Raw genomic sequence first — 12,143 nt, 5'->3', positions numbered from 1 at the left:
CTATATATAAATTACTATATAAATCACTATAGTATTAATTACTAATACTATATTACTATATGATACTATTAACTATAGTGACATACTAGTATTAGTATACTAATACTATCAGTGATATAGTTAGTACAATGATTTATACTAATAGTATTATATAGTTATACTAAATTAAAATCACTATAGCAAATACTAATATATAATTATACTAATCACTATAACTAATAATACTAATATAGACTATAATTATAACTTATAGTATTATACCTATACTAAATCACTATAACTTATATTAATATAGTTATACTAAATCACTATAACTAATACTAATATTTATACAAATACTATTATAGACTATAGTTATAACTTATACTATTATACCTATACTAAATCACTATAACTTATATTAATATATTATATAGTTATACTAAATCACTATAACTAATACTAATGTAGTTATACTAATCACTATAACTATATATAGTATTAATATCACTATTAGTATAATATATAGTATTAATAATAACTAATACTAATATAATAACTAATACTAATATAATTATTAGTATAACTAATATCACTACTAGTATAACTAATACTAATACTAATATACTAATACTATTAGTGTATTACTAATATTTATATATATTAATATATATATCAAGTATAAGAGATTAGAGATTTAATATATATATAATATTAAATCACTAACATACTAATAGTATGATACTATAGTATTAGTAATTATACTATAAGATATAGTAATAGACTAATAGTATATAATAGTAATACTATATTATATATAAAATAGTAATACTATTTTTTGAATCTTCATTTCATATACGGTGCCTCTTTTTTTAATATTCATATATAATAATATATATCATATATTTTTTATGAATCTTCATATATATATATATAATACAATTAAAAATAGATTCATAGTAATTATAATAGTATACTATAGTAACTATACGTTGCCTTTCTTTTTTTAATCTTCATTTCGTATACGGTGCCTTTGTTTATTGTAATGATTAGTTGGATGTGGATATGGAATCATGGATGATGGGAGTACATGTAAAAATATGACTTTCTTTTTATTTTTAATTTTGAATGTATGTTAGTATGTTAATTGTTTTATTTAGTTGTATTTTTTATTATAATCAAAAGTTTAATAAGTTTAAATTGTAATTTTGAGAAAATTGAAATTTGAAAGCCCACAATTTTTTTTTTTTTTTTTTAAAAAGTGGGTCAAATATGAAGTTAAAAAAAATTAAAAAAAAATCCAAAAATCCAACTCCGCTCTGACAAGTTGAAGTCAGAGGCGGAGCGGATTCTCTTCATCTCAGAGTCGGAGTCGATTCGATCTCCGACAAAGTCGGAGTCGGAAGTTGGGCCCTCCGACTCTGAAACGGTCGGTGCCCAGCCCTAATGAGACGTCTTACAAGAAACACAAAAAATCAAATATGCAACCTTGCACGCATAAATGCACATACACTTATCGGATCAGACATATTAGAAATACCAAAAATATTCAAGCATTTTCAGACCCAAAAAATGCATTTGGAATTTGTATAGTAACCAAAAAGAATACATCAAAGTTTTAATATGTACTGGCCTCCAGTTTAATAATACAATATAATTTAAAGGCAGTAAAAGTTACGTAACTTGAACGGAACACTCTCTTGCCCAAATAAATTCCTCACATATATCATATATGAGGCCATCCGTGTGTCAAATAAGATCTTTTACCAAAGTGCTTCGGAATGAGTGATACCCATCCCTCCCGTCTACAACTCGTTTACCTCCCATGACGTGGCAGCTTAGTTTTTAAAACATCTAAAATAACTGCTAACAATACAGCCTATCGACACATTTCAAATTCAAAAATAAATTTCAGTCCTCCCCGCGCTCTCTTCCTCCGCATCATCTCTGTTGCAGTTCTGCCCACCGAGACTGTTCGACACTCATCACAGGAGTCTCTCTCCCTCCCTCCATCTCTCCTCAACTCTCTCTCTCTCTCTCTCTCTCCCCACCTGTTTTGGGCCATTGGTAGAAAATGGTTGATGTTTACTGGTTTCAGGTGCCGCCCCCACCTCCACTATCGGAACTCCAGTGATACAGAGTGCCTAAGACGCCCTTCTCATGCCTCTAGGTAAGCCCCAAGTCGTTCCTCTCCCCCTCGTACACTTGCATGTGCTGTAACCCCTCTTGTGCAAAAATCATAGATTGGTCCACCCGCCCATGGGTGATGCCTTCCACTGCCACTACACCTTCGATGCGGCCAACAAGACGCGCCAGCATAGAGGTACCGTCATGCCTCTCCCTGTCACTGTTGAGATATGGCCACATAGGAGGTTGTTGTGACTAATGCTAGAATGGGCATTTTTTGTGTCCCTCAACTGGATTTTTCCACGATGTGGTTGTGGTTGCATATTTGATTCTGATAGCTGGTTCTACTCGATCATTTGTGCCCCTAGGTTGGTTCTACCTTGTGTCCCTGGCTTCCCTAGTTTTTGTACCTGAGCTGGTTCTAAGTAATGGCGGGTTCTACTAAAATAGAGGGTGTTACATTTATCATTTTGGAATGTATGGTTCTACTTATATGATGCTTCCATGATTTTTTATATTTTTCCCACGAGGGTAATGGCCATTTTGTGAAGGTCAAATGTTACAAGAGAGCCAAATCATATTGTAATGTGTACAATTTTGGATAGGGATAGTGTTTTGGTCTGGTTGAAAATTAGTTATAATGTGTACAGATTTTGGTTGATTGTCATGTGGTAGATTAATTGAAATTTAGTTGTATACTGTTTCTGGTTGTATTGTAATGTGTAATAGGTCAGTGGAAAATTAATTGTAATGCGTGGATTTTTTGGCCGAGTTGTAATGTCTACTATTTCATTGTAATATGTTTAAAATGATTATGTTAAAAACTAGATGTTTTGGAATAGCACTAAAACAAGTGGTGAATTAGGTGGTTGTTGATACCTTTCCACATGAAAGTATTACAGTTTGAAAGTCCTTTTCCCCCATTTTCCAAAGTTTTTAATCAACATGTCTCTAAATACATGTGTAATGAAAATAACGAACAAATACCTGTGTGTTAAATGCAAGCACAACTCTCACCTGCAATTAACCAACAACTATTTACATCAATAAGTGAAAGTGTAAAATATCCCCTACTTACAATCCATAATATCTCTAACTAAAGTCACTAATTACAACATTATAAGCTTACAACATTATAAGTTTTCAAAATATCTCTAACTAAAAGTCACTAATTTTTTGCTCCAGTGTTTGGCTTTTCAAGTTCTACTCGATGTCGAACAACTTTTGGTTCCATCATCGTCCTGTGCTTTGGATACCTCATGTTCGTTCATTAAATGAATTTGAGCAGCTTCAGACACCAACTGTTCATTTAGTTCCCTTTCTGTCATGCTTGTACCATATTTAGGATTTTTTTTTTTCTACCCAAGTGAAAAAGCTGCATGATTGGCCAAACTGCAAACCAAAGAAATAACTTGACTTATCCAATACCATATTCAAAGTGCATGAAAATTTATCCAAGACGGACCACATTCAAAGTGCACGAAATAAAAGAATAAAGAACTAATCTTTACAAACATTTCAATCCCTAATTGACTCCACTAAAATAACAGGAAGTGCCTTGAGTTTGCAGGCAAATTCAATGTGTTACCTACATAATCTCAACCAAAAGATGGAAAGAAACCAGGTTTACAAACCTATATATCAAACTCCAAAATGGAACTTATTCTAGGCCTCTGATTTTGCTTAAAGAACTAAAAAAATAAAGGCCTTTGATCAACCAAAACCTCAAAAAATAATAAAAACCCAGGAATAACAAGTCAAGTACGGATTATGATTAATATCCATTTCCAGGCATAATCAAGAACATGAGCAAGTGCAAACAATCTCACCTCCTAGGTTTTTATTGAATCCCTAGATCCTTTCGTTTTAATATTTCAGATATCCCTATATCCTTTTTTTAGATATTAGATTAATCCAAAACTGTAAATTTCTTGGTTAGTTAGATTTATTTGTTGCAAGGGATTTTGCTGAAAGCTTCAATTGTGAAGAGGTAGAGGGCCAAATTCGCAACCGACTCAGGGAGAATAATACATAGCAATCACAACCAGCCACCGAATATGCAGCAATGAAAACCAAATTAGGGGGGGAATGGGCATATAATGAATGAATCACAACAAAGATTGACTAAAACAAGAGAACAATCTAGCTGAGAGAAAAAAAATGTCCATTCGGACATTATTCACAACGGCCTATGACAATTTAAGCCATAGAGATAGGGAGAGGTAGATCAATCTTGTACCAATGGAGCGTGTCGCCGGTGGGTGGGGGTGGACCAATCTATGATTTTTCACAAGAGAGGTTAGGGCCCATGCAAGCGTACGAGGGGGGAGAGAAACAACTTGGGCTTACTTAGAAGTTCGAGAGGGGCGTCTCAGGCGGTGTTTATGGCAGCGCTGGAGTTGCAACGGTGATGGTGGCAGCACATATAACCAGTAAACGTCAACCATTGTCGGCCAAAACCAATGGAGAGAGAGAGAGAGAGAGAGAGAGAGGCGGAGGAGAGATACTCACATGAGATGGACGCGCCGAACGATGCCGATGGGCGAAGTTGCGAGAGAGATGATGAGTGGGGAGAGAGCGCGGGGAGGACTGAAATTTATTTTTGAATTTCAGATGTTTCGATAGTTCGTACTGCTGAGGACTTACTTTATATCCTTACTTTAGGCTTCGTTTGGATGCTGAAAGCATCTCAACTCAGTTCAAATTTGAACTGAGCTCTGTCACCCAAACACACATGAAGCCCGAATTTGAAATTATTTTAATCCGTAAACTCATCTTGGCTACTTTCAGCAGAGATTCCTGAATGCTTTGTCTTTCAACACAGTCCGTTATAATAACTCCTCTGACTGTCTCTCCCTCTCTCTTTCCCGTCCTTCATCCCCAACATTTCCAAAACTCCCATTTCATTCAAAACCGAGTGGATTCCTCCATAGCCAACATCTTGATCGGGCGCCATTGTGAAGCCTAGTTGGAATTGCAAGAAGGCAGATCACGAAAGTAGGGCAATCGAATCCCACCATCGTCCCCCATAGTCGAGGGGTTGGATGTTAGATGTGTGCAGCCCCTGTTTGAACGGAAGACGTTCCCCTCGTCAAATCCACCATCCTTTCCAGCCCTCGTGCTCCAACAGTGGCGAAGGACCTTTGGGCTTGTCCTTCCCGTCTGAGCTCATTGCAGCCCCTAGCGAACATCCTTTCGGCGTGGTAATAAACAGAACGCATCTGCGTACGACTTGATTCCTTCTTACAAACTGATCTCTACTCTCAAGCAGCAATCCAATCAACTTTCCATCTGCTATTGTAAACCCGTGCCCTGCTCTGTGTTGTATTCCTATATAATGCCTGTACCGAGCTCAACTAAACCCACCACAATTTTACTACGGAAGCAAAGCACCTCCACGGTGAAGCTTCGCAATCGAAGGCGAGCCATCAAGAGATTAGTAATCACGGCTCCGAAGACGCGCTCTTACCGGGTAAGCAACTATCTGAACTTTATTTTAAGCATTTGGCGTATATGCATGTCATAAGTATTTACTCAAACGTCGGGGCTGCAATTTTAAATAACTATTGGATTGTAATTGGCACTACTGAATGAGAGAGAGATTAGAAACAAATGGCTCCATAGGTCCATTTTTCCTATACTGCATTAAAAAAAAACTCAGCAGTAGTACTGAAGATATATACTGCATTTTAAAAGAAAAAAGTGTGAAACATAGCTACTAGCATTACAATTCAGAGATGACATGATAGTATTTTTTTCGATTTCTAACTGGATGAAATGCTTTAGATCGATAGTACTTTTACACATAAGCATATATATATATATATAGCCCAATAAAATAGCAAACACATTTAGTGGATTAATGATGGTGGCCACTCTTCTTTGATGAAAGAGATAATAACATTGCCGGGTATTTTGAGTGCAGAACAGCTCCATGATATGTTTCTCTGTGTGTGTGTATATATATATATATACACATATATGTATGTATGTATGTATGCCGGTGGTTTGATGAAATTAATGGGTCTAACTCATCTCATAAAACCGGTTGTATAAGAGAGGATTGCTCATTGCTTATAAACATGCCCAAGACCTTGTCCACAGTCAATGTGGGATTATTCCTCAACACCCTCCCTCACGTGCAGGCCAGTATTTTTTTTGGTCCTTGTCACGGGGTAAGCAGTGTAGGCCCACATTCGTCCTGTGGCAGGCTCTGATACCATGATGAAATTAATGGGCCTAACTCATCTCATAAAACCGGTTGTATAAGAGAGGATTGCTCATTGCTTATAAACATGCCCAAGACCTTGTCCACAGTCAATGTGGGATTATTCCTCAACAAATAATTCATATCTACTGCGGTCCTAATTTGTTATGGTGCAATAAACATCAGGTGTCTGTGCTTATATATACAAAACAAACAGAAGAAAACAGTGCAAAGTCATTTGAAGCTATAAAAAATATGATCAAGTCCAGTCCATTAGTTTCAGTCAATTTCCCAAGATAGGTCTGAGGTCATTACTCGATTTCCAGAGATTAGAAACCAGTATAAGACCATTTCTCTCTCTCTCTCTCTAGTTTACAGATATGAATTAAGTATTCAGGTAGATATGGCAAAATAGTTGCCTAGATTATTTGATCTTTTCCCAAGGGTGGGAGAGTTGAGCTGTTTGTTTTATGGGTTGCTTTTCAAAGTATAAAGGCTTCAATGTTGGGGTTTGGGGGGTCAGCACCTTCCCGTGCTTCCTGCCGAGTAAAGGGCCACTTATGATGATATTTTTAATCAACATAAGTGGCCCTTTGAGACCAGGAGTGCATATCCCTACATGGCTACGTAGGCTTGATAATTTTACAAACAGTGATGTGATCGTAGTGGCTAATAGTCGTTTATATATAAGTTTATTTCTTTTGATCTTTAAGAAAAACATCAAAAGAAACTTGCATTGTTATGAGGGGAGGGTACTCTTGAGGGAGAAGGGGAATATATTTTTAGGAGGGGGGAAATGGTTGTAGAGATAACGAAGAGAGGGATTATTACTAGTGAGGTTATGGACAAGGGTGGGGGACGCGTCAGCAATAACTGGAAGAGGTTGAGCTGGTAGTGAGAGATTCGGGCAAAGAAATTAATGATACAGTACAAAAGTAATATAATTCTATAAACTTCTTTTAAAGAGTTTTCATTTCCAACTCTATTTTATTTTCTTGTCTACTTTTTAGTTTTATATTTTCTCGTTACAATTTGTTTGTTGGTAATTTTGGAATAGATTTTTATTCTGAATAAGTACACCTTGCAATCTATTAGAACTTTTGTACTTAGCAACTCCAAAATATTAAAACCGACACATTACACCCTCAAATTATTAAAAATAATTTGTTTTACACCTTCATTTTATATATATATATATATTATTTTAAACTGGGTAGTATTTGTTTCATTTGTGGGTTTTACACCTTCATTCTAATTGCTATGTATGACTTGCAGCCCTACTTTCTATAGGATATGATTAGTTCTAATCCCCGCGTGCTCCAACAGCTTCGAGAATATAGGATATGATTAGTTCTAATGCTCATAATTTAGTTCCATAGACATTCAATTACTGAGTCAGAGAGTCATCATATTGAATCTGCAAAGATATTAGATATATATATATAGAGGGGAACGCCAATCTGTGCAGAAGTTTTTGCGTCTAAATTATGAAAATTTCAATTTAACTGTCAGAACTGTAAGAGGCCTGTTCTGCTTTTAAGTTTGTTAATCGAGCTCACTGGAAAAAGCAGATTTCATTCTAATTGCTATGTTTGAATTGCAACCCTACTTTCTACGCTCATCCAGCAGGTCCTCGAACAAGGTATTAAAACATTGCCAGTACAAATACATTTTTGCATTGTTCTTACTCGTAAGTGTATTGTCTATTATTTGCATTGTCATTGTTCGCCATTAGCAGCATACCATGGATGACATAGAGGTTATATGTGATCGTGAACTGTGGTCTGGTGGGTTGGAGGAGGTGTTGGTTGATATTTTGTACCAGGAAACATTGGAGGGTAAATTGGTGGGGTCTAGAGTTACAAGTCGTGACATAGACCGACTTGTCACACGCCTCAATCAACTTGGAATTAGACCAGTTAATGCATTACAAGTGAAGGGAAAAATTGCCCGTCTTAAGAAGACGCAACGCGAGTTTACAGATTTAATGGGCCAAACGGGGATGGGTTGGAACCCCATCACAAAAACTGTTGTTGTTACGGAAGAACATTGGGCAAACGCGATCCGGGTAAACACCGTCTTCATTTGGCTTAACCTTCATGTATTTGAGATTTCTTGCATTTTCTTTATATAATTTATGGCTAAATATATGATTAAATGCTTTTATCAATTTATAATTTATGGCCAATTAAATGATTAAATGATTTTATCAATTTGTTTCAACTTGTGTAATTATTTTTACTATTTCTTAGGTCCGATCCCAGTGGAAAAAGTACAAGACCAACGGCTGTGCCAACTACGACATCCTTTGCACGATTTTTGGTCAGGCCGTCGCAACAGGGGTCTTGCATTATGCTTCAACGCAAGAACCCCCTTCTAGAGAGGAGGAGCAGCACCTGGAGGAGGAATTGAGGGCCCGAGGTCCCGTGTTGGGTAGTGGCGTTGGATTAGACACGACGGTTGATTTGGATGACATTACCATGACTCCATCGACTCAAAGAGGGGTCTCACAGCGAAGGGCTCCTCGTAGGCGACGTAGGGACGCAGCCGGACCATCATTCTCACCAGTGCTTAGTGATGCCATACAGAAACTTGCCGCCACTTCTGAACAACGGCTAGAATTGGATGCAAAGATGCTTGAACTTTGCAGCACCAAGCGAAGTAGAGGAGAAGGATCGAATAGTGGGTCAGATGCAGGCTTTAACAGTGTAGCACAGTGTATGAAGTTTTTGCAGGATATCACCCCTCCCCTACCACCGGACTTTCATCTTCGTGCAGTAAAAGCGTTTATGGATCCTCATGTCCTAAATGTCTTCCAGAACATGACCCCAGCGATGAGAATAGATTGGGTTTGGTCACTATCCTGACCATACCCACTTCGGACTTGCTATGTTTTTCTAAACTAAATGAGATATTATTTTTATGTTTAACTTTAGTAGATGGTGTGTGATTTCTAACAATCTTATTTCGTGTTGTCTAATTTAAGTTCAAACTTGGTATTTGGCTTTAAATCATTTTGCATTGTTAAGTTCCTGCTCTATATGAATTCCTTTTATTATTTGGATGACAAATTCATATGCAATATTTAATGTTTAATATTTATGTGAACATCTTTTTTTTCAAAGGAAAGCATGGACAATGATAGCAATGCGTGGAATGATGACGACAATATCGAGGAGAATGACACGAGTGAGGAGGGCTCTAGTAGTAACGCGTCAAGTACAATTGATTTTGATACGTGGGCGGAATGGTACGCATGGTCTAGCCGTAACGATGGTACGGAAGAAGCGGTTCTTCTTTTGGGCATGTTGATGGAGGAGCAGCAATTCCATGCCCAACGTCGTATGCCCAGGCCACAACATAACATTGGCTTGCGTGGTTATCAGTACATCATCGCAGTACTTAATGGACATCCTGACACCTGTTATGAGATGTTCCGAATGGAGGTATATGCATTCCGGTGTTTATGTGATCGTTTACGTAGCGATGCTATGTTGCGTGATTCGTCACGAGAGGTCACGGTTGAGGAAGCCTTAGGAATATTTTGTTACACTGTCAGACATGGTGTCGTTCAACGGAATGCAGCTAATTTGTTTCAACATTCGGTTGAAACTATAAATCGACATGTGTACAACGTAATGCGTGCATTATGTCGCCTATCGCGCCGTGTGATTAAACGGAGCCAGACAACTGGGGTGATGCCTTATATTGAAGGAAATCCAAGACTTTATCCATGGTTCGAGGTAAATATTGCCCATTACATGATCGGTCCTTTCGTAGCTTAAAATTTTACAAATGACAAAAACTGTTTGCAATACGATATTTTGGAATTAATGAGAATTTAAAATGAAATTTGCAAAAATGTCATGGTGCAATGGATGGGGTCATGATCCATGCAGCTGCACCGGGTTCCGTAGCAAATGCATACTTAAATCGGAATCACAGGATTTCCCAGAATGTCTTGTGTGTATGTGATTTCGATATGAAATTCACATTCGTATATTCCGGGTGGGAGGGTACAGCCCATGATGCTCGTGTTTTAATTGATGCATTGAGTCATCCGGAGAACCATTTTCCATGGCCTGAAGAGGGTAATTTTTACACATTATTTTATTTGTACCTTGAAAGTTTGCGAGAATTTGGATTATTCAAACATTATAAATGACTAATATTCTATTCTAAATTTTCAGGTTATTATTATCTAGTAGATTCAGCATTTCCCTGTACCGAAGGATTTATGCCACCATATCCGAGGGTAAGGTACCATAGATCTGAACGAAGAGGCTCTCGTACCTTCCAAGGATATAAAGATCTGTTTAATTATCGGCATTCATCCCTTCGGAATGTCATTGAACGAACTTTCGGTGTGTTGAAGAAGCGTTTTCGAATTTTAAATTTAATGCCCCCATACCTTCTAACTCGACAACGATATCTTATTATTGCATGTTGTACGATCCATAACTTCATCCGCATGGTTACACCTAATGATCAGGATTTTCTAGCATATAGCAATCCCGATGATTATCCAGAAATGGATGCAGATCACAACACTAGTGAAGAAGCTCATGTTCCTGACATGTTGACTGCATCAGCACAGGCGATGGCCGCAACTAGAGATGCTATTGCATTACCTATGTAGGAGCATACTTATGGTCAATAAGGAAACACCTAATTGCTAGTATGGTATTGCAATCTTTTTTGTTACGTCAGTATGAAACAATAGATTGTCAATTCGGGACCCTTTATTTATATATATCGATGTTTAATATGTAAATAAATTATTAAATAAAATGTGGCCATGCTCTTAGTAGTATTTTTTCCAACTAATTCAATAATTTTTTATTTCTATTTTTTATTTTTTACATTTCAAGAAGGAATTTACATACAAAATGTAGTGGAAATTCCGTTTTTACATGCATTGACTAATTTAAATAATAAAATGATATTCTTTATTAATTTTGTTATTTGTAAAAAATTTTGCATTACAAAATAAATAAATATTTTATACAATCAAATAAAAACTTTAAGAAAGATATATAATGATACTTGGCACTACTAATTTTACTCAAATCATAAATAACAAATAATACAAATAATGAAATAAAAGTGATGAAAAATGAAAATAATGAAATGGTAATATGAAAAATGATACCTAAGGAAACGGATAAAAAAAAAAAATTAAAGAAAAAGTAATATAAAAAATAACAATAATCAAAGAATACGGACACTATTCACAATCCAAAAAAAAAAAGCATGGTCAAGGCTGGCGGCATTAGCTACAGTGCCAATGGAGCCAAATTGAAAACCGGATTTTCTTGGTGCCTTCGGCGTGCAGTGTTCCGTTTTTACTGTAACATAAATAGTATAAAATATTGGTGGGTCCCATTTATTTTACAACTTTTCATAAAAATATATCTAAAATCATTTTAACATCCAAACATATTTTAAACTCACTTTAAGTGGACCCCACTAAACTCATTCAACAATCTCAACTCATTACTATTCATAAAAAACTCAACTCATTTCAACTCCTCTCAACATCCAAAAGCAACCTTAGAGGTAAAAAGCTAAGCTGCCACGTCATGGGAGGTAAACTAGTTGTAGACGGGAGGGAAAGATATCATTATCCAATGAATTTACTATGGCGAATTAGGCCCGTGAGAGATCGAGAAACTCCCACACTCCATTCTCTCCCTCACTAAACTAAAGCACACATCTCCCCATTCTCTCTCCCTCACTCCCCTAACTCATCCCTCCCATAACCCAACGACTGAGGCCCCGTGAGAGATGAGAAACTCCCACACTCCAGTAAAGTACTCATCTCCCCATT

At 36.6% G+C, this 12,143-nt stretch overlaps 2 protein-coding genes and 1 long non-coding RNA gene across 4 annotated transcripts; 2 read left to right on the top strand and 1 right to left on the bottom strand.

Moving 5' to 3' along the window:
• Nucleotides 1-3,129: 3,129 nt before the first annotated feature.
• Nucleotides 3,130-4,750, bottom strand: LOC108992596. Its single transcript, XR_001996360.2, has 2 exons — nucleotides 4,618-4,750; nucleotides 3,130-3,498 (listed from the first exon to the last, which is right to left on the bottom strand). It is a non-coding gene; the product is annotated as an uncharacterized LOC108992596 (long non-coding RNA).
• Nucleotides 4,751-4,788: 38 nt separating this feature from the next.
• LOC108992592 lies at nucleotides 4,789-9,384 on the top strand. 2 transcript variants are annotated; one of them, XM_035689392.1, is made up of 2 exons: nucleotides 4,789-5,578; nucleotides 8,566-9,384. In XM_035689392.1, exons 1-2 carry the CDS (start codon nucleotides 5,444-5,446, stop codon nucleotides 9,178-9,180), a joined length of 750 nt encoding a protein of 249 aa, XP_035545285.1. In that variant the 5' UTR covers nucleotides 4,789-5,443; the 3' UTR covers nucleotides 9,181-9,384. The 2 variants fall into 2 exon arrangements, with proteins under 2 accessions (XP_035545285.1, XP_035545284.1); XM_035689391.1 differs by lacking the exon at nucleotides 4,789-5,578 and adding an exon at nucleotides 7,850-8,381 and having other exon boundaries at nucleotides 8,566-9,342.
• A 60-nt stretch (nucleotides 9,385-9,444) lies between these two features.
• On the top strand, nucleotides 9,445-10,731 carry LOC108992539. The gene is made up of 2 exons (XM_018967138.2): nucleotides 9,445-10,056; nucleotides 10,504-10,731. Exons 1-2 carry the CDS (start codon nucleotides 9,445-9,447, stop codon nucleotides 10,516-10,518), a joined length of 627 nt encoding a protein of 208 aa, XP_018822683.1. The 3' UTR covers nucleotides 10,519-10,731.
• Nucleotides 10,732-12,143: the final 1,412 nt, after the last annotated feature.

Source organism: Juglans regia, chromosome 4 (assembly GCF_001411555.2).
Source record: "Juglans regia cultivar Chandler chromosome 4, Walnut 2.0, whole genome shotgun sequence".
Taxonomy (NCBI): domain Eukaryota; kingdom Viridiplantae; phylum Streptophyta; class Magnoliopsida; order Fagales; family Juglandaceae; genus Juglans; species Juglans regia.
Note: the sequence above shows the minus strand (reverse complement) of the source record. Positions and strands in the feature narration are given on the sequence as shown.

Bases quoted from the DNA above. Each gene is read 5' to 3' on its own strand.
- LOC108992592 (XM_035689391.1), top strand. From the start codon at position 8,058: ATGGATGACATAGAGGTTATATGTGATCGTGAACTGTGGTCTGGTGGG. The intron at 8,382-8,565 runs GTAAACACCGTC...ACTATTTCTTAG, and splicing joins ATTGGGCAAACGCGATCCGG to GTCCGATCCCAGTGGAAAAA.
- LOC108992539 (XM_018967138.2), top strand. From the start codon at position 9,445: ATGGACAATGATAGCAATGCGTGGAATGATGACGACAATATCGAGGAG.